At 33.3% G+C, this 27,924-nt stretch overlaps 1 protein-coding gene across 5 annotated transcripts in view; it reads left to right on the forward strand.

The window, feature by feature from the left end:
* Nucleotides 1-552: 552 nt before the first annotated feature.
* LOC136037885 (chromosome-associated kinesin KIF4A-like) overlaps nucleotides 553-27,924 on the forward strand; it is a 91,676-nt gene continuing 64,304 nt past the window's right edge. For all 5 annotated transcript variants that reach the window (XM_065720749.1, XM_065720743.1, XM_065720768.1 and 2 more), the window contains exons 1-6: nucleotides 553-839; nucleotides 13,186-13,376; nucleotides 15,348-15,500; nucleotides 20,197-20,294; nucleotides 24,362-24,570; nucleotides 26,845-27,020. In XM_065720749.1, coding sequence (XP_065576821.1) covers nucleotides 599-839; nucleotides 13,186-13,376; nucleotides 15,348-15,500; nucleotides 20,197-20,294; nucleotides 24,362-24,570; nucleotides 26,845-27,020 — 1,068 coding nt within the window. In that variant the 5' untranslated portion in view covers nucleotides 553-598. The remainder of the gene's footprint in view (nucleotides 840-13,185; nucleotides 13,377-15,347; nucleotides 15,501-20,196; nucleotides 20,295-24,361; nucleotides 24,571-26,844; nucleotides 27,021-27,924) is intronic.

Below are 27,924 nucleotides of genomic sequence, written 5' to 3' on the forward strand. Positions count from 1 at the left end.
TTCCTTATGGTTGAACATGAGTTTTGGCCCTGAATGATAGTACTTACTATATTTGACGTAACTATGCTCTAATCGACTATTGTTCTTAATGCAGATCTGACAGGACCCAATTGTCGAAACTTCATGTCTTTTTTGAAATTGAAGGATTGTCAGGCATGACTTTCAGAGGAAATTAAATAAAATCCTTTTTACATGCCATCTGGCAATCTTTGCCAAAAATTTGAAAGTCCTTATGGGAAATTTCAAACATTCTCAAATGCTATTAAACTGCCTTTACTAATTGACAATAGCTAAGGTCAACTAAAGTTTGAGGGTAAACAAAAACAATGAGAGTAGCTGTCAATGTGGGCGATTAGACACTTTAAGTCACATGTAATTCAACGAAAGAGTTTATTACATAATAAAAAATAAAGGGTTAAACAAATAAAATAAAGAGTTCATATTCACTGTTTCTATGAGTTACCACAGTTAATCAAAGTCAAGTTTCAAACGCTCTCTAGATAGGCAATTTAAGGATTTACAATATATAGGGATTTACAATCCATAAAATCTGAAATTTTAGCGGTCTGAATTTAAACTTGAATGCTTAAAATCGTTAATGGCTGAAGAAAAAGACAAAGCGATTCCTGTAAGGGTTGCTCTTAGAATCCGGCCATTTTTACAAAAAGAGCTGGACGAGGGATGTGCTCCTTGTATTGAAACCATCAAAGATTGTCCACAAGTACAGATTAAAGGTTCTGGTGAAGCTTTCACTTTTGACTACGTTTTTGATGGCTCATCTAAACAAGAAACAGTGTACTATACAGCTGCTGCATCTCTTATTGAGAAGATTTTCAAAGGTATTTGAAGTGTAGTTAATATTTCTATTGGTCAACACTTATGATAAAATTATAGGTTATGACCTCTTGTCTATATTTGAAAATAGGTGGGTTAGGTGAATGAATCTATCTAGAATGAGTACATACCCTCACTGATCCCTGGGGAAGTGTTTCGAACCATTTTACTGCACCCCCTGTAAGGGCATTGACATTCAATGGCCTTTTATAATCTTTGTGTTATAAAATTGAAACTTTGAGAAATGATCCACTACTCAAATCAGGCTCAAAGAAAGTCTTTTGAGCCTCATGCCTTTGTTCAAGTCTGATTTATGAATTTCAAAGATTTGTAGCCTGAATTTATTTGCCTTCTTAACTTTTAGGAAAAATCATTGAAATGGCTTAAGTCTAGTTGGCTAAATTAACAGTTTTCAACATAGTTTAGCTACAATGAAGATAGGTATATCACTTGAAGCCTTTCAGATGGGTCTACAGGCTAAAGTTTATCCTAAGAAGGTATTTTGAACTACCTACCTCCACTCCTTCTCCCTCTAGAGGGCCCTGACCTTTGATGACCTTCAAAAATATATGTATTATGAAAGTGAAACCTTGCAAAATAGATCTTCTGCTTGAATGAAGTACAACAAAATTGTTTTTAGCTTCACAATTTTGAAAAAAAAAACATTGATATGGCTCAGAATTCTACTTAAATAACTGGAATTGCATTTTCATACTAAAGGTAGAGGAAAGGCAACTCATAACTGAAAATTAAGGTAAAATGTTGTTTTTTCAAAATTTCAATAGGTACAGACCTGTCATGTAGGCAAATTTCAGGGCTCTCTAGAGGGAGAAGGAGTAGAAATGGGTACTTTAAAATACCTTCCCAGGATATACTTTAGTCTGTAGACCCATCCCTAGAAGTTTTATTTTCCTAACCTAACCCCTTTCTGAGATAGCAAGAAGTCACGCAACTGGAATTTTAATGCCTTTTTTATGTTATTTCATAATCCAGCAATTGCTTTTTAATTTAAAATTACATTTTAGCACTTAAATGGCTCAAAACAGGCCATTTTAACCAAAAGTTAAAATCATTTCTCTAAAAATAAAACTTTCTAGAGAGACAAAATTGCCATTTGTATTTGATTCAGGGATGGTCATTATTATATTCAGGTATTTTTACAATGTTATTTTTAAAAAACTGCAGATGTCTTTTGATAAAGCCCAAAACCCTAAAAACTGACATTATTTTGAAGGGTTCTTGGCTCTTTTTAAAAATTACTGCAAAATTGTTTCCAAAACAAAATTTTTACTTTAAGACAAAAGAAAATAATAATACCTTTCCTCAGTCAGCTGCAAATGGTAATTTTTTCTTATTAAACAGTTTTTTTTAGTATGTTAAAAGTTTTGGTCACTTTGGACTGTCTTACCTTTTAGGGCCCTATCAAGAGCTCAAAATGTGACTACCCCCAGAAGCAATCATTGAAATATGAAAGAGCATAAACAATGGCATCAATCTAGTCACTTTCATCCTAGCTAAACTATGTATAAAAATGCAAATTTCAGCTCAAACAATTTTATTATCAAATGACTCATATAGTGATACTGATCAGTGACAGTTCATATAGCCACCACTTTTTGAAATTTAGTTCTTGAATTTTACCTAATTGAAACAGTTCTTGAAATATGCATAAAATCCTGCTGAAGCAATAAGCTAGGTTATCAGACCTGTTATCAATGCAATCTTGAGTTTGTGGTAGTTTTGCAAGAGAGAAAAGATGTTCAAAAAGTCAAAATGCATCTATTAACAATACTTTCATGACCCAAAACAATTGTTCAGGTAATATCAACATTGACTGCTAAAAGTGGCTAGTTTAGTTGCAGTTTGCACAATGTGAAAGAGGAATAGGTTGCTGAAATTTTGTCAAGAAGAAGTTTTCAAGGTTGGTAGATTGACCTAGACAGAACTGTTCCTAGTGTTGGTGGTGCCTAGGGAAGAATTAATTGTAACACTCCCTTCAAAGCCAAATCAAAGTGAAAATTTGATTAAAGTGAGCAACCCCCCAGCCTTGCCCCCTCTTTTGGCTGCAGCACCTAGGGAAGCTAACCTAGTTGCCCTTCTTTGAATGGTTCTAGACCTAGGTAAAGAAAAAGATGATCAGACAGATCTAGAAGCAAGGGTCATGGGAGTCAATTTTTCAATTAGGTATGACAATAGCAAATCTCCCAAGACTTGAATTGAAGTCCAACTTTCTGATATCAAGTTTTTAGGAATTTATAAATTTTGGTTACCCACTGAAGAGTTTGGCTAAGGTTCAAAATAAGATAATATTTTTCAAAAGGCTATCACAAGCTCTAATAGAGCAAAATAAAGAAACAAATACTACAGCTGGGCAAAAGTAGAATAAACACCAATCAAGCATAAAAATGATCTATAAAATTTAACACAAAAGAAAAAAAATCCAAGTACAAGAACTAAAATGAACTTTATGCAATTAATGGCAAAAACAGAAAGGAGGAGGGATAAAACAAAATTACAGACTAGAAGAAAAGCATTGCCAAATTTTTATTCCAAGTCAAATATTGTAAAATCAAAAAACACTAAAATCAAGTCAAATCAACTGTCAAAATGAAATATTTACAACTAAAGAAAGGATTGTGCTGCAGACAAGGTCAAAAATGAAATAGAGCATAAGTAAATATCACAAATGGGCAAAATAAAAGTGGCCAAAGATAAAAAAAACCTAAGCATGATTATTGTCAGTATACCCTAACAACTAAGACAAGGGTAAGAGGAGTTAATTTTGGTGCAGAACATAGTTCAGGAATTATTAATACACTCCAGAATAAATAAGGTAAAACTTTTCTGGGACTATTTTGAATTGGAGAACTGAGACTGTATCTAATTTGCTACTTATACCAGATTCCCCCCCCCCCCCTCCTTGGAGAATGGCTGGTCTTCAAGTCATTCTAGAGCTGATCTCTAAGCATAGCCTACCACAACAGTTAATAATTCAGCTATCTTCAAGATGTAAACAAATGAATTACCTAGATTACCTTGAAGTATATACGGATGGATTGCTAAGAGAGAGGAGGACAGGTGCAGGCATATTCATACCTGATTTCAATTTGAAGCTGCTCCCCTGACTATCTGATGGCTCCTCAGTTCTATCAGCAGAACTGATCTGTGCTCATGTTGGTCTCAAAAATAAATTGGGAAGCTCCTGACTGATTTATCAGCAACTAGGAATTCGCTTCTACAACTTTCCAGACAAGGAATAGAAATTAAGTTCCAGTATACACCCAGCCACCATGGAATCAAAGGAAATAAGGTAGCAGATGAGGCTGCATAACAGGCAGCAGATAGCAAATATCCCGAGTCTAACCAAAAACTATAAGGGATATAATGAGCAGCAAAATCAATTGTATTTGGACCAAATTATCTCCATAGCTTTCTTCCTTATTTCAATCTAGATTGGTCAGCAGTGCACATTTTTGAATCTGAGCTGAGTCAGTTTGTTTAAATAACGAAAAATATAGAGCTAAGCAGTTGCAAAGCCCATTGTTTAGGTTTTGCTACCAGTGAAAAAAATCTCTCCAGCAAATTCTATTTGATTGTCAGGGCCTTTTCCCAAAAAGAAGAAAGCTTTTAGATAAAATAAGAGACCAAGGATTGCAACCTACTGTAGCAGCACTACATTTTAAAAATCCATTATCAAAGCGTTCTACAACTCTGATTTTCTCAAGGATTTTGGAGTTTCTGAAGGATATCAATGTTAGCTTCTGATTCCATTACATTTTCACCATCCATACCATTTTGATTAATGTGAATAGTACTTTGATAGTATTTTGTAGTACTGCAGGTACATGGTAAAAAGAAATATACTACAGTTTAAGGCACATTCTCACCAAGACATAGATGCAAACTGTAGAAAGAGAGAGAAAGCCAAAAGGGATTTAAGTCAAAATCCTAGGAGATCAGCATCACCTTGTGATGAAAACATCCTTGGAGGCCCATTCACCAACAGGAAGAATAGGTCATAATGGACAAGTGAAGTTATACAACCAATGCATAAGAAAGGAAGGAAGGAACCTCTCAGTAATGGTGTGGGTAAGAGAATAAATTGGAATTGCCAAGGAAGCCAACTGGGGGAATTGGGGTCTAATGGAGTCATGAAAATAGGGAAAGATGTTCTCAGTACAAGGATTAGATATTACAAATTTAGGAAAATTCAAGCAAATTTGTTCTCTCCTTTCTCTTAATGTGGTAATGCATGCAGATTTAAGGAGGAAGGAGTATGGAATTTTGCTCTCCTTGTTGATGATCCCAAGTTCACTTGAAAGTAGCAGCCTGATAAATGATAAATAAACACTGAGGGAATGCATCTTAGGGCAATTAAATTTGTTTAACAGTTTTAACATAGATAATGAAACATGCATGTCTTGTTTAAGATTATTTGAAATTGTGATGCCAAGGAGTTTAAAATGTTTCAGAAGCATTTTGGGTAGGATAAGGTCAAGAAAAATGGGAGTGGATTTCAAGAAGTTTATTGTCGTTATATTTGATTTAGTGGAATTTACTTTCATATTTAGATTCTTAGCTTCATCCAAAACATGGGCTAGGATTTTGACAGGGGCGTTTTTAATATTCCTGTGATATACTCAAGGATTGACAAGTGATCCACATATTTCCACCTTTTGGGGAATTCCTTACCAATATTGTTAATCATAACTAGAAATAAAAGTAGTTTCAATGAGATTCCTTGAGGAATTCCACAATATATAGGGAGGGTGTTAGAGAAAATATTTTTTGTATTTTACAACTTGAGATTTAGATCTATTTGAAAGAAACAGTATAACAATATTCACTAAGAGGGAATCAAATTCAAATTTAATCAGTAGTGAACAAATTAGGGTGGTGTGGTCAACCAGGTCAAAAGCTTTTTGGAAATCAACCAAGACTAGGTTTAGCCAAACATTTTGTTTCTCAAGGTTACTTATGATGGTATGTATTAAGTGCACAAGGTAATGGGTGGTGGAAGTTTTCCTTAGATTACCAAAGTGTAAATACATGGACAAATTTTAACTTTAAAGCCAGTCACAGAGGAAAACTTTGGTAAGTTCGGAAAAAACGGAAGTAAGTGAAATGAGGTATGTGTTGGCGAAAGTAAGACTGGTGCATTTTTTTGGGACTTGTGTTATAAAACCTTGTTTCCAGCAGCTGGAAAATTTACCAAATTTTGTGATGTGGTTGAAAATATTTAATAAAGGTTCAGCATTTTTTTCTGAAAAGATTTTAATTAAGTCAACTGGGATGTTCAAGGGACAAGCACTTGATTTTCTAAGCTTTAGGATTTTGTTTATAACATCAGAGGGAGACATTAGGGGAAGGAGGTATTGGGAGGAATAGTTAGACTTGGGCCAGTGAAAGGGGGGAGACTTTGAACAGTGGAAGCAAGGTAAAAGTTCAAAATTGTTGGCAGTCTTATTAAGGGATTCAGGGAGATAAACATTAACTTCAAAAGGACTTTTTCTGCATATCTCTTTTATCTTTCTGTACCATTGCTTGGGCTTGTTAGAATATAAATCTTTGACCTTACTAATACAATAATCAGAAGCTTCTTTTCTCTTTTTTTTTCTTTAGGAACTTCTTTAGACTATTAGCCTCAGTAATACAATCTGCCTTGAAAGAACATATTTTTTTCTTGTAAGTTTATTGAAAAGGATGCAACTTGGTGGGAAGAATAAGTCCTAGATACGTGATTGACATAACCGGAGTGAATCCGCTCTCTTTGGGGGAGTTGGAGGGGTTGTTAACTCAGAAAAATTGAGGAGTTTTTATCTTAAAAACGGGTGACCGTTTGTGAGGTATTTTTAAAATTGATATTTAGAAGGAAGTCATGTCTCAGAGTTCTTATTTTAAATCCCGACCAGATCTGACGACATGGGGGGGGGGAGTTGGAGGGAAACCGGAAATCTTGGAAAACGCTTAGAGTGGAGAATTTGGGATGAAACTTGGTGGGTAGAATAAGCAAATGTTGTAGATACGTGATTGACATAACCATACTGGATCCGCTCTCTTTGGGGGAGTTATTGGGCGGGGTTCAGTGCTTTGGCGAGTTTGGTGCTTCTGTACGTGCTAGAATGATGAAAATTGGTAGGCATGTCTGGAACCTGCACAAATTGACTTGATAAAGTTGTTTTCCCTGGTTCGACCATCTAGGGGGGGGGGCTCAAGGGAGAGGAAAAATTAGAAAAAATGAGGTATTTTTAACTTACGAGTGGGTGATCAGACCTTAATGAATTTTGATATTTAGAAGGACCTCATGTCTCAGAGCTCTTATTTGAAATCCCGACCAGCATTAAGCCTCTGATTTTCCTTTTAAATTAATCTATTGAATCTTATAATTTCGCTAGAACTCATGGCATATGAGCTCTTGGCTCTTCTGACCTGGTCACAAGTGCCATATGAGCTCTTAGCTTGCTTTGTATCTATTGAATTATTTTTGTCCCCCCTCCCCCACCTTTTTTGACTAGTCTTTAATGTTTTAACTCTTTATATATATATATATATATATATATATATATATATATATCTATATATATATATATATATATATATATATATATATATATATATCTATATATATAAAAATAAGTTGTCTGTGGATCTGTGGATGGATCAGGTGACGTCACCTGAAAAAACTGGATCAGGTGACGTCAAAACTGAAAAAACTACAAAAAAAACTAAAAACTAATAAAAAAAATAAAAAAGCTAAAAAACTAAAAAAAACTAAAAAAAGGCAAAAACTACAAAAAAAACTAAAAACTAATAAAAAAGCTAAAAAACTAAAAAAACTAAAAAAAGGCAAAAACTACAAAAAAAACTAAAAACTAATAAAAAAAATAAAAAAGCTAAAAAACTAAAAAACTAAAAAAAGGTAAAAAACTAAAAAAACTAAAAACTAAAAAAAACTAAAAAAAAAAGGAAAAAACTGAAAAATAAGCTAAAATAAAGGTAAAAACCAATAAAAAACTAAAAAAAAAAACTGAAAAAACTAAGAAAAGGCAAAAACTACAAAAAAAAACTAAAAACTAATAAAAAAAGTAAAAAAGCTAAAAAACTAAAAAAACTAAAAAAAAGTTAAAAAACTAAAAAAAAATAAAAAATAAAAAAAAAATAAAAAAAGGAAAAAACTGAAAAATAAGCTAAAATAAAGGTAAAAACCAATAAAAAACTAAAAAGAAAAAAAGGAAAAAACTAAAAAAAATTTTCATCTAAAAAACTAAAAAAAACTAAAAAAGGTAAAAACTAAAAGAACTAAAAAAGAAAAAATAAATGACGAAACTCAAAGAGAAAGCGACCAGGACAAAAGGAATGTTCGATTAGCAATCAACAAAGCACCGGGACACAGGGAGTATAAATGACGACCAGGACATAAGTAAAAAAAAAAAAACTATCTATATATATAAAAATAAGTTGTCTGTGGATCTGTGGATCGTGGATCAGGTGACGTCACCTGAAAAAACTGGATCAGGTGACGTCAAAACTGAAAAAAACTAAAAAAAGGCAAAAACTACAAAAAAACTAAAAACTAATAAAAAAAATAAAAAAGCTAAAAAACTAAAAAACTAAAAAAAGGCAAAAACTACAAAAAAAAACTAAAAACTAATAAAAAAGCTAAAAAACTAAAAAAACTAAAAAAAAGGCAAAAACTACAAAAAAAACTAAAAACTAATAAAAAAAATAAAAAAGCTAAAAAACTAAAAAAACTAAAAAAAGGTAAAAAACTAAAAAAACTAAAAACTAAAAAAAAACTAAAAAAAAAGGAAAAAACTGAAAAATAAGCTAAAATAAAGGTAAAAACCAATAAAAAACTAAAAAAAAACTGAAAAAACTAAAAAAAGGCAAAAACTACAAAAAAACTAAAAACTAATAAAAAAAGTAAAAAACTAAAAAAACTAAAAAAAGGTAAAAAACTAAAAAAAAATAAAAAATAAAAAAAAAAACTAAAAAAAAAGGAAAAAACTGAAAAATAAGCTAACATAAAGGTAAAAACCAATAAAAAACTAAAAAGAAAAAAAGGAAAAAACTAAAAAAAAATTTCATCTAAAAAACTAAAAAAAACTAAAAAAGGTAAAAACTAAAAGAACTAAAAAAGAAAAAAATAAATGACGACACTCAAAGAGAAAGCGACCAGGACAAAAGGAATGTTCGATTAGCAATCAACAAAGCACCGGGACACAGGGAGTATAAATGACGACCAGGACATAAGTAAAAAAAAAAATTAACAAAACTAAAAAGAAGGTAAAAACTACAAAAAAACTAACAAGAAAAAAAAACTAAAAACTAATAAAAAAACTAAAAAATCTAAAAATCTAAATAAACTAAAAAAGAAAAAAAAAAGGAAAAAAATAAAGGAGAAAAACAAAACTAAAAAACGAATGTATATACAGACCGGTACACCGGGACACAAATGACGACCGGGACACAGGGAATATAAATGACATCCGGGACACAGGGACACAACTACAACGGGGACACCGGGGGAAACAGGGGGATATAAATGACGACCGGGACAAAAAAACTAAAAAGAAAAAAAAACTAAAAACTAATAAAAAAACTAAAAAATCTAAAAATCTAAATAAGCTAAAAAGGAAAAAAATAAAGGAGAAAAACAAAACTAAAAAACGAATGTATATACAGACCGGGACACCGGGATACAAATGACGACCGGGACACAGGGAATATAAATGACGACCGGGACACAGGGACACAACTACAACGGGGACACCGGGGGAAACAGGGGGATGTAAATGACGACCGGGACAGGGAATGGTCGATTAGCAATCACCATCAACAAAGCTCAAGGGCAATCATTAGAATCATGAGGTATAGATCTGAATACAGATTGTTTTCCCATGGACCATTATATGTTGCATGTTCAAGAGTCGGTAAACCTGACAATCTATTTATATGCAAAGACAATGGGACAGCAAAGAATGTTGTATATTCGCAAGTTGTACGTAGTTAAAACCATATATATATATATATATATATATATATATATATATATATATATATATATATATATATATATCTATATTCACAGGTGGGACATAGGGACACAACTACAATGGCGCGTAACTATTATGGCGCGTAACGACTTACGCGCGCGGGGGGGCTTGGGGGGGCGCGAAGCGCCCCCACCAACTAGGTGTTGGGGTGGCGAAGCGCCACCCCAACAGCTAGTATATATATATATATATATATATATATATATATATATATATATATATATATATATATATATAATTCTTGTTTGTACTTATTCTGCCCCCTTCCCCTTTTTTTAAATATCCCTTTTAATTCTTTTTCTGACTCCTATTTCTTTAAGTTTATTTTGACCAGATTTATCTTTTTAACTTTTTATATTTACTTTTTACAGTTTAATTATTGACTCATAAATGATTATTCATCTTTTTTGTTGTTGTTTTTTGCATTTCTGTCAGTTTTAGTGCAAAAATACGATTTGTTGACTCCAAAGTCCAAATTCGGCCCTTTGTGGTCCTGTGATATAGATATTTTTGAAATAAATATCTTATCTCATATCTTAATTGTTTCTCATAAGCAGTTGGTTCAATATGTCAAATAATGCCAATTTGAAAAGCTAACTTTTGTCTATAGCCTATTTCCAGGCATTAGAGGAGAAAAAGGTACTGCATGGTACTACTTTTTTCCATAGTTCAAACTTGCATTTCCAATCTCTATTTCATTCTTTGTTTTTTATTCCCATATTCACAGAACCAGGTATATAAAGATATCTGATATGCCACTATTTATTTACCTAGTTCTGAAACCTTGAGGTTTTAAATGTCAAATCCTTTCTTGGAGTTAACAAAGGGATTTGCAGGAATAATATCCCCAGGAAGATCAACCCAGATAGAAGTGCAATGCTGGATGAAGCTGTTCCTCAAGTACCTGGTTCTTGGTGTGTCCTCCTATAGATAATTGAACTCAACTGTGTGCCTTTGTGTCTACCTTGATGGATGGACAAAGGGGGATACAATGCAAGGGAGCTTGTCTTAAACGGAGCTTGTCTTAAAGGGAGCTTGTCTTAATTTACTTGCAAGGGACAATGCAAGGGAGCTTGTCTTAAAGAGCAAGTTAATTTACTTGTAGAAAATATCCATCGATTCTATAAAATTTTCACTTAGATGCTAGAGCAAATCATGTGTAGAGGTGCATCCCACCCTAATTACGCCATTATGGATCTTCTGGAGTAGTGCCAACAGCATTTTTGGAACACTAGCATATAGTAGGCATCCATATTAAGCTGTTGATCTGATGCATAACTTGTAGAGTGGGATAATCAAGCTGGATGGAAGAAGGTTTTTGAGGTGAACAGTAACTCCCAACTTCTCGCACAGGAGGTTCTCACCCTATCAAGTTGGTTATTCCAAGAGAGATTGGTGGAGAAATGAATCCCCAATTGACAATGCTTGTCATCCCTCTTTATAGTTTATTTTTTGAAAATAAAACTGGGTTGTTTAAATAGAGCCTTTGAATGGGTAGTAAGGAGCTCCTTTGTTTTCAATGCATTGAAGTTGATCATCCATGAATCAACCCACTTTTCAATTTAAAAAAAAATGTGTCTGTAGGTAAAGGGAGGCTTGTGCTGGGTCTTTGTGTTTCGAGACAGCTGAGTTTTGTGGTTTTGTTAGAAAAGTAGTGCAGAGGGCATGTAGTTTCCCACGTTGTTTATGTAGATAAGGGAAACCGTGGATCCCAAGACACTGCCCTGGGAGAGTCATACTTTCAATAATATTTGCAGGAAATAAACCTGCCCTCTAACCAGGAAGTGCAATGACAGCTTCCAGCTATCTTATGCTTTTGTATACCCTTCTGGTTAAAAAAAAAAATTCTCACAGGAAAAAAAAATACTTAGTTGAATCAGACCCATGGGTATGTCACATTACAAAAAAAAATAGATTCAGTACTTGTAATAACAATATAAAAAACCTCACAAGAAAGACAATAAAGACAATTGATTGCCTAGCAATTGAGTGGTCTGATAGATGTTATATTGATAACATTTATTGATGTTATATTGATAGATAAGTTTATATATAAACTTGTCTCAGTACAAAAAAAAGTTAAAAGAAATACTTCAACTAACAAAATGAAAGCATCAAAATATTATTTTGACGCTATAATAAATATAATAAACTATTATATAATATACTGTTTTGAAACCAGAAATGATGCAATTCCATATATGCCTTTTGTAAAAAGAGGCTCTAAACAAAGCTGTCTTAAAAGCTGTAATGTTATTTGTTGCAACAGCATAGCCAGCCAATATATTTATGGATTAAATGGAACAGTTTACAAAAAAAAAGACCTCTCCAGTTGTTGACTGATGTTATTTCAATGGGTTTTGCTATGTGGCAAATAATGGATGAACTTAAAGAAATCACCACAAGAAATGTTACTATCAACAAACCGGTGCCAAAAATTAAGTACAAATACGGCAAAACAACAAAACTGGCAAATTTTGAGTATAGCCTAGGGCTATATCTAGGCATTATGGGGGGTGTATCAGTTGATATCACATTTAGGAACTAGGATAAATAAATTGAATATATTATTTTTTTTGTATTGATTGTTGCTAATTCGGAAAAAAAAATCTTACACCAAGATTACAACTGGATTACAACCTACAACTAAGTATTTAGTAGTCTAACCACTTTTAGCTAAATCATATATAATTCATGGGCTACTATTGTCCAAAATATGGATACACATTTTGGTACCAGTTTGTTTTCTTTTCTTAAAAGAAAAGGATTTTCTTTTCTTAAAAGAATTTTGCACCCATGAGGATGGGTGCAAAAGACGGATGTACATAATAATACAAAGTGCTTCTTTGTGAGGAATTTTTCTAATTTTGCTTTAAAATTCTTTCTCTCAATTTTCTTTTTCAGGAAAGGAAGATTGTGTGCTCAGACCACCTTCTCTGAACCCCAAAAGAGGGTGCCCAAAAAATCTGTTCTAAGTTGATAATTTAATAATGAATAATGCACGTTATACCGTTTCAGTCCTTGCTACTTAGCTAAAGAAAAAAAAAAATCTTTTGACTTTCAACCTCAGGATCATGGTGATACAATTTCCTGCATTAAATTTATTTTTTAACCTACTTTTTTTATCCTTTGCTTTTAGGGACATCTTAGAATCTTTCAGACTTTTTCTTTAAATTTCCTATGCAAAAAGCTGTAAATTTTGCTAAGGAATCTTTGTATTTTCTCATTCTTGAATATTCAGTAGATTTCTTTATCTGTTTTACTACATGTTGCATGATTGCTACTTTATTTTCAGGTTATAATGTAACAATCCTTGCATATGGACAGACTGGGTCAGGAAAAACTCATTCAATGGGTACTGCTGATTTCACCTATAGTAGCGTCCAAGAAAGTTCTGGAATCATACCCAGAGCTATTACAGACATATTTAGCTCTATGTCAAAGTATAGTGACATCAAGTTTGGAGTCAAAGTGTCCTTTCTTGAGGTATGTTCATCATGTTAAACAATTTTTATTATGCATGTCAGAGCTAATTGATGAACCTGATGAAGCAATTTTTGATTTTTGAAAAGTACTAAGCCTCTATACTTTTCATAAATTTATTTGTATTTTTTCTAATATTGAGCTGAGAAATCATTTACCAAAAGAAAACACTCATTTCTAAAATTTACATGAAATGTAAGAATAATTATTATAGTGCCCCAATTAATGGAACACCAGTGGAAATTTAGTATTTGCGATGTGCAAGAACTTTTTTTTTAGATTTTTATGAAGATGGAGTTTTCCATTACTTCTTAGCTCAGCACATGGGTTATTTTATTAAAATATTCGGCGAAATTCCCAAGAAACTTGCACAAATAATTCAAATGGAACAAGTATTTGTCAGTCAAATTCAAAATCTTGCAAAAGTAATAATAGAAAAGGTTTTTCATGCTTACTCAGGAATAATAATAAAAAAAAATTATAAATGAAACCGGCTGCAATAATTCAGTATATCCAAAATTCATTTTTTAAGGAACCTATAAAAAAAAGGTTGTATTTGTTTCTTTGTTTTTTCATGTTTTAGAGAATATCATTAATCTACTTTGATAACACAATGAAAAAGGAGCAATGAAAAAAAATCCGAGCTTAAAGAGCTTAAGTTACCTAGGATACTAAAAATAAAATCCTATTCTTTTAACTGGTTAAGCGGAAACTACACTGCCATAAATCTAAGAAGTGCATTAATGAAGATATTATTAACATTATTTAAGATTAAACTTCAAATTATTAGTTAACTGACCTACCTATACCTTTTTAGAAAGACCTATTATTCTATGCTACTATGCTGTATTTATCCCTTCAGTTGACTATCGATACATTAATAGAATCCTTCCTTTCTTCCGATTAATAAACGTGACTTTTGTTACTTAATTTTACATATTCCCACTTGCCTATATTTGTTCAATAACATGACTGAACATGATTGTTGTCTTACCCTGTTGATTGTTGAGTTGACCGACAATCAGCTGCAGATAAATTGTTGACACACACGTGTAGTTGGTCTTGTTTGTAAACAAGAAAAGTTCACCCTTACCTCATTTCACAGTTCAATTTTTACAATATTGAAGATAATTCTCGCATTGAAAAAATTTCCAGGTATGAATAGACTGAATATGGAGCCAGTGGTCAAAAATGTTTTCAGTTTGATGTCCTTGTTGCTTATAGCAACTAGTTTTGAAGTATTATTCTCCAAATGGTCTCTTATCTATAAATTCGTTGATGCAACATTTAAAAATGGGTAGACGGGCTGCTTAGATAGGTCTGAAGAGCGCCAGCCTTGTGATGTTCGTCAATTCAAAAATACATTCCTTTAATTTCAGGCACTACTAAATTTTGAGATTTTTTCGCTTTCCCTCCCTCTACATATTTATGATCTTTATTGTCATAATTGTGAGCAAAAAATGCAGTTATGTAATTGGTCCGAAAAAAATCGTCAGGAGGTAATGCACTGATTTAATTGGTAATGGAGGTAATGCGCTTGTTGCATTGAAGTGTCAATGACCTAGTTAATTGGTGACACAGCATATATTTTTCAGGGGTATTACAGTTTTACAAAATCAATTAGTTTAAAACATTATGAATTCCTCTTTTGGTTTTCTGATGAGGTGTAATGTTAGAAAGACCTATTTTCAAGTAAAAGAGGCAAATACCATAATTAACGATATTACAATTGAATATATTATATGCACAAAAATTATTGAATACGTTCTTATACAACATTCTTATCCACTAACTATTTTATTGTCTTCTATTTGATATCAAAACTTACAATGGTTTAACGTTTGTATATTTAATCTATCTTTTTTGAATCTCCAACGTGAACAATTGTAAAAAACTTCTGTTTTTTACAATAATCAATATAAATAGGTTATATTTTTGGTCAATTGCTTAACGTGTTTTCTTTTTTGTTTTTAGTTGTACAAAGAGCAGTTGTTTGACCTGCTCTCGCCTAAGCCTCGGTCTGAGGCTATTATCGAAATTAGAGAAGACGCTAGGGGAATCAAGCTTCCTGGGTTGTCTGAAATTGTTGTGACATCACCATCAGAAGCGCTATCATGCTTGGAATCGGTAATTTGTTCACCTCAATCCAACTATAGGCTAGCATACTATACTATAAAGGAAAACTTTGACATTTTTGTTACAAAATTTTTTTGGCTGTCTGATTATTTCGGCCCTCCAGTGACAAAATGCGTTTCTTATGAAATACAAATTTTTAGCAATTGTACTTTAAAGATATTTGGGACTTAAATCAGTGGTGTAGCTAGGGATAGGGGCAAGGGAGATGGCTGTCCTCAGGCACAACCGCCGAAGGGGTGCCAGTTTGAGCCTTTTTTTACTATTTTGTTTACTTACTTTGTGGTAGTGACGATGGGGGAAAAGCAAACTGACATTGTCACCGGTCGCTAAAATTCCTAGCTTTGCCTCTGACTTGAAGGTACATGCATGCGTAAATCAATCAAAGTGATTCCCCCCCCCCAAAGAAAAGATTAAGAAACTGTTCCAGTGATAAGTCTTGCATCAGTCAACTAATAACAACACTAATTTGAAATATATTAAAGACTTGCGGGAATGGTAATCTGTAAGAATCGAACAAATTAAGAAAAACACTAAAGAACAAACAATTCCGGAATATGCTTGACCGTGTTGCAAAAATAAGATCGGAATGTTGCATAGTAGCAAATCTTAAAAATGGTATACTGAGGTGAAGAAAAAACGTGCGGCAGGAGACTTGATTTGCCTAATTTCAAACTACTGGAACCCCCTGAAGTTATTACCAAAGACCTTTACAGGTTCCTTGCTTCTTTTGACCAAAGCTTTCTGGCATTATCTTGCTAATTATTGGCTGATGCTATCTCTTTTTTTCCTTTCATTTCCCCATTGGAGATCTAAAAATGGACTGAAAAAAAAAAGCATTGTGCCTTTGGATATCTCATTTCTTCTTATTAGTACTTTTAGCGACTTCCTTTTAAAGCTCTTGTCTGCTCTTTTTGATGAGATTGCCGAATTAGGACTATATCGATAGATTTGTAAGCAGGGTTTCACAATCCTTTTAAAGAAAACAGACGATAAGCATTGTTTTAATGGTGTTCCTACTATATTCCGTACTCCTATATCCGCGAAACTATATGAGGGATTCCCTGCAGATTGGCTAAAGGTCAGATTCGATTTCTTTTTCGCCTGGGGAAATACGGAAACTTTATTTCTACTTCAACCTCCCATTACGTTCTTTATCTTGTTCCATTGGGTGACCTATTCTGTTGTTGGGAAAATGGGCCTTGTCGTATCTTCGTGTAGGTATTTCAATATCAGAGTTCAAATCTCCTCCCGTAAGTTTTTTTTTTTTTTTTGGAAACATTTTGCGCGTAGTATTGACTCAATTTTAATTGAAATGAGTGAACAAAAGGTGTGAGAGGATAATAACTTAGAATCATCCTTTAAATAGGAGACTTAAATAAGAAGACATAGACATTTTTTATTTTCATCCAAAACGTATAAATTAAACAAAGAATTTACCATTAACGGCCACTCTTAAGACAGAAGAGTCCTGACTGTGGCCGCAATTCTAACCACCATGATCTGCTAAATCATTTCCTCAAATGATTTTGAAGAAAAAAAAATCCTTGGGGGGGGGGGTAAAAAAAACTAAATAATTAATATTAAATACTAAATAAATAAATACTCTTTCCTCTTATTACACTTCTCTCCTTTTTAAAAAATGGAATTTAACCATTCTCTTGAATGATGCCAGACTTACTGCCGCTCTGACCAATTCTGGAAGGTCATTCCAGACGCTGACACCTATGTTCCAGAGAACAAATCCTGCTCTCGTTGTATTTCTTCTCTCGTGAGTCAAATCCTCCGAATTTCGGGTAAAATAAGGGTGATAAAACGAGTTAGTTTTAAAAAAATCATGAAAGTAGTCAGGGCTTACCTTATTTACACTTTGAAAAACAAAAATTGCTAGCTGGTAATCGCGTAGCTCGCCTATGTTCAAAATATCGTTCTTTCTAAAAACACTCCGCAGTATTCTGACAGTTTTGAAATTCTCCTATCAGACGCAGTGCTTTGTTTTGTATTATTTGAGTTCTTTTATAATTCATCACGAAATTGCTTGCCCAAACAGAACAACCGTACGTGATGTAAGGGTGCACAATAGCACTGTATAACAATTTGACAACTGCTACCGGGAACACTTTTTTCAGCCTCCTCATCACTCCCAATCCTCTAGCTGCTTTTGCCGACACTATTTCACCATGCTTCTTCCAAGACAAATTACAATCAATATAAAATCCGAGATATTTACAAAAAAAAACCTGTGTTATGCCAACACCGTTATAAAGCACATTTTCAAGAAGTTCAGGTACACCAGTTCTACTAAACACCATAAAATTTGTTTTTCTTGGATTTACTGAAAGTGAGCTTAGAGCTGTAAAAACATGAAGCCGACTAAGGACATGGTTTGCTTTTTTCACAACCTCTTTTGAAGTCCGGGCAAACACTGTGATAGCTGTATCATCGGCGAAAGAGGTTAAAACTGAATCATTTAGATAAAATCGAAGAGTATCCACATATACCAAGAAGAGTAACTTGCCAAGGACTGATCCTTGGGGAACACCACAATTTATAGGCATAGCTCCACTAGATATATCACTCATCACCACCTTCATTGATCTTCCACACAGATAAGACCGAAACCTACTTAATGCTGTATCTTTAATTCCAAGGTTCCGCAGTCTTTTCAGTAGAACTTCAAAATCCACAGTGTCAAACGCCTTCTTCAAATCAATAAAAATAGTTAGAGGGATCAAATTATTTTCTAACGCACTATTTACACAATCTAAAAGGTGATGAACGGCATGCACTGTAGAATAACCTTTTCTAAAACCAAACTGCGAATCTGACAAAAACCCAAGCGAATTCATGTGCTCGTATATTTTCTTATACACTACTTTTTCATAAATTTTTGAGAAGAGCGGTAGAATGGATATTGGTCTCCAGTTCGAAATATCTCTTTTATCGCCTCCTTTATGGAGGGGTATAACTTTTGTCCGCTTTAGTTCGTCAGGGAACACACCTTTTTGAATAGATAAATTGACTAGATATAATATCACAGGTAAGAGATACGCAGCAATCGGTGAAAGGAGAGTTGAGGAAACAGTTGACGGACAGCATGACTCAATTCCAAATCGAGGAAGTGAAGCACAAGAGAGGACCATAATGATGCTAAAATCAGAAGAAATTAGGAACTTATGAAAGGAGAAATCAGGAAATAGTCGACTAAAAAGGTTGTTTCTATCTGAATTTGAAGAGCTAAAACGGAAGGAAATGGCAGCAACTTTAAAACAATGCTTCAAAAGGGAGATTGATTCTGGAGAAATCAGGATCCGATAAAAAAAAAAAATCAGGAAACAGTTGACTAAAAAATTGTTTCCATCTGAATCTGAAGAGCTGAAACAGAAGGAAAACATAACAACTTTAAAACAGCGCTTCAAAAAAGAGGCTGAATTCTGGAGGAATCAGGACTCGACAGAAGGAGAAATCAGGAAATGGTTGACTAAAAAATTGTTTCTATCTTGATCTGAAGAGCTGAAATAGAAGGAGAAGACAGCAACTTTAAATAAAACGCTTCAAAAGGGAGGCTGAACTGCGGAGGAATCAGAACTCGATGAAAGGAAGAATCAGGAAACAGTTGACTTACCAAGGGTAACTCCGTCTCAACTTGAAAGAGTGAATAACTGTAATAATATAGTAACTTTAAAACCACACTTTAATTAAGAAAATCTATATTGTGATATTAGAATTTCTCCTAAAACTCATAATATTTGGAAAAAAGGTATCGACATCATTTTTTAAGAAAGGTGGAAAAGTAAAAATAATCTTGAAGAAAAAGAAAAAACTTTAGTGTTCTGCAAATGTTGGCATAAACTTTACGTGTCTACTATGCCGTTAGAAGGGTTCAAAAGGTAAATAAATGTAAATAATAAATTCTTATGCAATGAATAATCAAAATAACCTATCAAATGAATTTAGTTGATAAAGTTGACTTCTCAAAGGAAGAGAATCTCCTATTAAATGTTTTAAATATCTAATTTCTATTTAGAAAATTATTATGGTAATATACCAGTTACACTGCTGAAACATGGGTTTACTTCGAGTTAAGATAGTTTGACATATTGTCAACTAAAGTACTTAAAAAAATATAATTATAAAGTGCAAGCAGTGGAAAGTGTTTAAAGGTTACAATTTCTATGCAAATACTATCAGAATGCAGCATAGATATTGAAATATATGAAACAGTATGTAGAATTTCTCTACCATTTTCTTATAAATTTCTTCGTGAATGTTGGTATGTTATATCCAGATCTATGTTTGATTGAGATGTATTTTTACTTGAATTTTGTAAATTCAAAACAGGATGCGCATGTAACTGACAGATAAGGCTCGTGCGTATCAACACGCCAATATGCAAAATGAATGCTAATTATCAAATATTCTAAACTGAAATTGCAATCACTTGAATACGCCAGTGCTCCTAAGAGGCAAAAAACATATCATCCTCTTCCTGCAAAAAGAAAATTCCCTTCATCATGGAGAGTTGGTTTCATAATTGCTCTCTCCCCCCACGAAGCGGGTATTTGTGCTAGTATTCGTCGACAATGCTATAAATTGTGATAATAAAAAGTTTGAAATGGCCTAGTTGCCACATTCTGGGCAAATCATTTTTTTTGTGTGTGTGTTTATAAAAGCCTTACTTTATTTTTAGGGATCCAAAGGAAGACAAATTGGTGCTACGGCGATGAATGACAAATCTAGCCGGTCCCATGCAGTGTTCACATTAACTGTCGATCAGTGGAAAGACAAGTAAGAAATATTTTATTCTTAATATACATTTTTAACGTTATTTATAATGCAGACTCCTCAAATCTTCGTGAAAAAACAAATTCTTAAGTTTTTGCAGAAATGTTTCTCCAAGAACCCCCCCCCCCCCAGCCTCTTGCATTCTAGGATCAATACGTAGGTCTTGGCGTGGTCTTTAAATTTTTAATATGTCTTTTTTTTCACTAAATAGTAGTAGATTAGACATGGGCTAGGTCTGTGTTTTGGCAAAATAAATTTATTTGGTATACGCTTTTGCTTCAAAAATGAATATGCTAAAAATCTGTAAATTCTGGAGTTTTGAATGACATGCTATGCTACAATCATACCTATACACTGTGTGGGATAGGGAGAGCATGATAACCATCTCTGAGGGGAAAATTCGTAAAACAGTGGCTCTAAATACCCTTTTTATTATAGGTCTTACCCTAAGGAAAGATCCTCCACCTCTCCCCGTTCCTCTCAACTCGAAAACTCGGGCAATTATTTTGTACACATTATATATATCTATATATATAAAAATAAGTTGTCTGTGTGTGGATCTGTGGATCAGGTGACGATCCACAAAAAAGGTAAAAAACTAAAAAAAAAACTGCAAAAACTAAAAAAAGGCAAAAACTACAAAAAAAACTAAAAACTAATAAAAAAAAATAAAAAAGCTAAAAAACTAAAAAAAAACTAAAAAAACTAAAAAACTAAAAAAACTAAAAAAAAAACTTAAAAAAAAGAAAACAGGGGGATATAAATGACGACCGGGACACCGGGACATAAGGAATATAAATGAATAAGAAAATACAACTCATGTTTCCAAATGACGTCGTTTGGAGCCCAAATTGAAAATCCAGATCAATTTATGTCTACTTTCAAAGTAAAAAGGCAAATTTATCATAGAGCAGGGTCTCTTCTACCATTCTCAGGCGAGAATCATAATTTTTTACAATTGTACTTCATCAGTGATAGAAATTCTTAATTGAATGCACGTTGCGAAATTTCTCCCAACATTGAAAGGACAATCGTTTCCCAATTACAACATCTTTTCCACGAAAATAATAATTTAGTGCGTCTGTTCAAAACAGCCATCGATTTGATGCCTACTTATACGCATAAAATTGTTATTTCCGCTGACAAAACGCCTTCTGGCCAACATGTGCGTAGATACAATGCTCCAACTATCGACGAAGTGGCCATCGTTATGGTCGGTGATCAGTTTTTACCTCGAGATATTATTCTCAGGGTTTCCACCACACGTGCTACAACTAAAAATAGGCCTACCAATAATACTTTTAAGAAATATAAACCCACCAAAGCTTTGCTATGGCACTCGACCTGCCGTAAAAAAAAAAACAATGGAAAACCTAATAGAGGCCACAATCTTGACAGGGCCTTTTGAGGGTGAGGCTGTTCTTATTCCTCGCATTCCCAAGATTCCAACGGATCTGCCTTTTCAATTTAAAAGAGCTACAATGGCGCGCAACTAATATGGCACGTAACGACTTACGCGCGCGGGGGGGCTTGGGGGGGGCGCCCCACCAACTAGGTGTTGGGGTGGCGCATGTAACTGTTGATGCTTGAATTATGCACGCGTATTTTAGTTTTTACAAGATTTTTGAAGAAACAAAATTTCAGCGGGGGGAGGGGGGCAAACTGAGCAAAACTGTTTAAAATGCAATTATATTAATTCATGGAAGTCTGAGAAATCTTTTATTTTCAATGCTGTAATTTATTAAAGAGAAACTTTAAAATGAATTTTGTTTTCAGTAAATCGAAAATAACGCTCTGTCCTGTAGAATCTTCACTAGGGTGGTATTTCTACAATTTATTTTTGGTCATTTCTGTTTGCTTTGACATGAATATACATTTTAATTTTTGTTCGTTTTAAGTCTCACCTTTTCTTCCATAGCAGTATCTGTCATCGTTATGAATGATTATTCATTTAATATTTGTTGGTTTTGGGTCTTGTTTATTCTTCTTTTTTGGCTCGCTTTAAGCTTTGGGTAACTGGTAAGTTTTTTCCAGGTGCTTTGGATTCCTAAGGACTTACGAATGTAACTTTCGGGCTGATTAGAAATATCAGTTTTTGGACCGGATTTTGCGGGGATCATGCCCTCTACCTAACTGTTTTTTAATACGTTCCTTTTGGCGTGGAGACTTACGACTTTAAGCTCCAAATTTATCAAGGTCAAGAAACTTTTGGCCCAATTTTAGACTCTTTAATACCCTTCTCCCTCCCAAAAAGATGTTTGGTCCCCAAAGCTGAGGAAACAATTCCTCCAAGTTTCAGAATAAACAGGCAATTTGCAATCAAGAAACTGCATTCAGAAGAAACGGGTTTTATAGCCCTATCTAAAAAGGTCCTGGCTTTTTTCTAGTCCTAATCTTGGAGGGATCAAGTTTTATTTTCAATTTTTTTGCATTCATTGGGATTCTCATGGTCCAATATTATAAGGATGCAAATTGGCCCTTTTCGTTGCCCCATTTTTGGAGGATCCATGCCATGAAACCAAAGTTATTTTTGTACAGAAGGATCTTTGATCCTTTTTGTACAGAGTTATTTTGGATCTTTGTCGGACTCCGTTTCCGGGGGAACTAATATTTGTGGTTCTACTTTTACTGCTACAGCCGAGTGCCCCTTAGCCTAAGGACATAAGGATGTATGTCTTTTGCCTACGTATGTCGCCTATGTATGTCGACATCCCCTTTAGCGCTTTTTAAACAAATTCCTCTTTAACCTCTTACATTGTTCCTCCAAAATTAAAATCAAGCTTCCGTTTGCTCCTAAACACTAATATTATTGACTTATTAGCCTTTAACACTAAAAGCTACTCCGTTTGAAAACTTTTTTAGGCATTTAATCAGGCCCTGTTTTCGGGAGTCCTTTGCCCCCAAACATTTGTTCTGTGCATTAGGCTTCACTTGGCTAAAGGACTTACAGTGGTAAATTTCCAACTAACTAAGAAAAAAAGAAAATTTTTGGCCTATTTACGGCTCCCTAACACCCCCCTTGTCAAAAATGCGTGTCTCTTGATACTGGGAACGAACCCTGAAAGTTTCAAGTTATTTGGGCTCCCAACATCGAATATATACCCCCTTTTCAACAATAAAATCTATCTCTAAACAATTGGTAATTTACTTAATTTACGACTTTTACCCTAGGAAATGGAGAGCAGGTCGTCTGTGGGGCCATAAATAGAAAATGATGCTTGGGAGGTACGTGGCTCTTTACTTAGGCAACGCTATAGCATTTTGTTGTTGCTAAAATTATGTGGACCAGGAAGTTTGCGTTATCGCTTTAGACAGCTAAATAATTGTTTCTTGGACAATACTTACTTCAATATTTTGACAAACTTGAAGAGCAAGTCAAGTGAAAAGAATTGCATACCCAATACCCAGTATTATGTCCTCTGATAGTCACTAAAATGGTACATTGTCTCTAAAGCTTAAACAAAATTATACCACAATTAATTTAAGCAGTTAATAATTAAACTGATGTCCACTTTAGACTGAAAAGACGCGAATCATATCAAAACATGGTTGTGTCATTTTTATCGATGGTGGTGTAAAACCAGTTTCAGTCGCCATTCAAAACAGCCGCACTTGCAAGCTACTTCCAAAATGGGATTAGTTACTGTAATGAAACAGTTTCTTTTTAGTAGAGCCTTATTGAATGCTCTCAGTTGTATTTCTGTATTTTGCTCTAACATTTTATATATTATTTCTTTAATATTTCATTGGATCGGATTAAATAAATTTAAATTAATTCAATTATATTTAATTTGATTAATATATATATATATATATATATATATATATATATATATATATATATTATGTTATTTAATTTTATATAGCAGGCAAAATAAAGGAATTGCAAATCTCTCAGTACTCATATATATATATATATATATATATATATATATATATATATATATATATATATATATATATATGTATTGTTTATTGTTGTTGTTTTTTTTCTCGGTGGCCAACTTGAATATCCACTCTTATCAGATTTCCCTGCTCTTTGCCGTTGTCTCTATAATTCGTTTTTTCAGTGCTCTGTTTATGTCATCTCAATTTCATATGGTGGATTTAGCTGGGTCAGAAAGAGTTGCAAAGACGAAGGCCACCGGAAATAGATTTCAGGAAGGAATTAAGATAAATGCAGGGTTGTTAGCACTTGGCAACGTTATCTGCAAACTGGGAGCTGGCGACTCGAAGCATATTAGCTATAGAGATTCAAAATTGACACGTCTCCTTCAAGGTAAACTTGCATTTTGTCACCTTCAAGTTAGTTTCAAATTACATTCTTTAAGGAATTTATATATTTTATAATTTCTATATGTTAGACTTTTTCCAAAGGTGAACTAATTCCTAAATAAGTTGGACGCCCCGCCGAATTTAGGACGTACGTTATCTAAACTCCATTCAACTTTTGGTGATCATTCTGTTCATTTTGCCTCCAGAATTTTCCCCCTCTTTAAAAAAATTATACGAACCTGGATTAATTGTTTTAAATTTTGTAAATTTTTGTTGTTCCTATATAATGACAAATAGGATATATGACACGTGGACCCATATCGTTTACCCATTTAAATTAAAAAAAAAAATAAAGAAAGTAATTTTTTAACAAATGTTACGTCAGCCTGTAGGTAAAATCAGGTCGACCCCCTCCTACTCATAAAAACAGGATTTTGAGTTTTGATTTCTCCATTTTCACATTGTGTTTTACAAGTCAATGCTAAAAAAGCCTGTAGAAATGTTAAATCAGCCTGTAGGTAAAATTCGTCGACCCCTCCTACCCATTAAAACAGGATTTTGGGTTGTGATTTCTCCTATTCCTCATTCTGTTTTTATTAATTATTTACGCTTTCTTTTCTTCCCTAAATTTTATACTTCTTTTGTTTATTTTTTACTCTCATGCTTGTACATGGACAGGCACTCCTGCCTCTCTTAAGCCTTCTCTTGTACAAGAGGAATGGGCTTTTGGCCCATGTCTACTCGATTAGATCTCGTGATTTTTATTATTTCTCTTATGTTTTTTATTTATTTATGTTTTCCTTTTCTCATATTTTCCCTCTGTTCTTTTTACTATAAATTTTGGGTCGAGACTTGTTTCTTCACTCTATAACAAAGTTTGAGCTATCTTTATTCGAACTGCCTTGCCATGAAAGAAGAAGAAAGCGGAAAAATGCAAAAAAAAAAAAAAAACAACCGAAAAAAAAACAAATACAAGTGGTTAGAACAAGTCAATAAAGCATGTAGACGGTGTCTTGTAAAGAACAGTGGATTTAAAAGGTCCGTTATTTTTATTTGTTTTTGTTGGCAGCACTGATCGTTGAAGTTGTGCTTTTGTTTTGTTATGGAAAGATAAATGAATTCGAATTATAGTAGATTCAAATCCAGCAATTTTTTTTTAGAGAGAGGTCCTTTATATTTTTTGTATTTCTACATTTCAACCTGTTGATATGGAACATCAAAAACAATGGCCATAACCCCCCCCCTCCAACCCCAAAGAAAATCTAATGCTTCTTAATTAATCTTATCGTAATTCTGGACAAATCTGGCATTATGAACAAATCACATAATGAAATCTCACTTTACAGTGTTCTTTTATAGTTTGGAAATTGTGACAAGTGCTTCGAAATACCACAGATTTGTTTGTGGTTATTTTAAGAATGATTTAAGCTTATTATTGCCTTTTATATGACTTTAGTAATTTGTGCAAATAAAATAGTGTATTTTTGGGTTAAATAGTCTGATATAGGCCAAAAGCCAAGCAAGGGGCTGGCAACCCCCGAAGTTGGGGGAAAATGCCACAGACAAGGTTAAAAGCAGAAAATAATAAAGAAAGAAAATTACTAGCATACAATAGCCGAGTGCTCAACATAAACCAAGTGGAGGGCATCTTGCGTTATGATACCAGTTCGTAACCTGAGAGCCAAATTATCCTATTCCATAAGAAATCAAATTTTAAGGTCTTCCACCGCCTAGGATATCAAATAGTCTGTGGGGGGACTCTGTATGACTATGTTGCCTAGCAACAAAAAATTACAGTTTTATCCTGATTAACGTGTCAGCACTTTTCCTAAGAGTGAAATTATAGCATGAGTAAAGTTATCCTACCCTACCCTGCTTATGTGTTTTTACTATAATTGGCTGGCCAAGAAAAAATTAAATTGATATAACTTTTTTAACTGGAGTTATAGAACCTTCAACAAGAAGCGTTCAATATCTTGATTTCATCTTAGTCGGAATGAGCTTTTGGGTAGTAGGACTATTCCGTTCTCGGGTAACGTATTGTGCGATTTCCGGTTGCCCGAGTGAATGGAGGAAATTTTGTAGGTAAGTTATCAAATTTATGTGTCTTTTCTTAATATTTGGCTTTGTTAGTTTCTTGGCAACCATGTACAAAATTTAGTTGTCCTTTTTTGAATACGTTTAGTTACAAACAGCTTTTAATTCATTCTATTTCTCCCTATTTTTCCCTTCCTTTTCTTGCATTTTAGGATTCCTTTTTACTTCTTTTTTCTTCTAGATTCTTTGGGTGGGAACTCCTACACACTGATGATTGCCTGTGTGGGACCAGCAGACTATAACATGGACGAGACTATTTCAACAATACGTTACGCAGATCGAGCTAGGAAAATAAAGAATAAGCCAATAAAAAATCAAGATCCTATCCAGATGGAACTTGACACTCTTAAAAAACAAGCAAGTTTTATTTTATTTTTCTTTAGATTTTATGCACTGGACTGATGTTCCATTTTTAGATAGCTTATTCACTTTTTAAAATTTAGTTATATATATATATATATATATATATATATATATATATATATATATATATATATATATATATATATATATATATATATATATATATATATATATATTGCATAAATTTGGAAAAATGTTTTTAAGTGTTTTCTAGAGATTTTTCAGCAAGAATTACTTGGAAGACAAACAATTTCTTTTAGATGAAACAAGGAAGCTGGAATCCATTTTATACTGCTGTTCAATCATTAAATAAAATTGAGTGCTATATGATAGAACTTCGTTTAAGAGCCTCTATAAGCTGTTAGTTTTGAAGAGTTCCAGAGCCTCCCCCCTTCTTTGCGCCCTAGCAAGTTTCTAAAAGAAACTTGTGCTACTATTCTCGTTTCATCGCTATTTTATGTCGCTGGGCTAAAAACATGAATCGCCTAAATAAAAAAAAAAAATTCGCTCAGGAACTGTTGAAAATAAAATCCCTCCAAAATAGTTTTTGCACTTCAAAATCGACATCTTCTTTTTCACGTTTCATAGCTGTCTGATTCGTTTAAATAGATCGTTTAGCCTGAACGGCCAGACCGGTTCTAGATTGGAAAAAAAAATAGTTTACTTGGGAATCAGATTTTTATCTAAGCCCGAATTGCGATCCAAAGTTTTAAAGTAATTATCAGAATGCTGTATAAGAGGCAATATAGTTTATGAAAATATATAGATTATTATTATTGTAACAATCATTTAACTATCAGTAATATAACAATTATTAGCTTTTGATTATTTAACTGTAAAATAAATATATATATTCTTATGATTGTTAATATGAGAATTTGTAATAACTTAACTTGTC

Source organism: Artemia franciscana, chromosome 2 (assembly GCF_032884065.1).
Source record: "Artemia franciscana chromosome 2, ASM3288406v1, whole genome shotgun sequence".
NCBI classification, from domain to species: Eukaryota; Metazoa; Arthropoda; class Branchiopoda; order Anostraca; family Artemiidae; genus Artemia; species Artemia franciscana.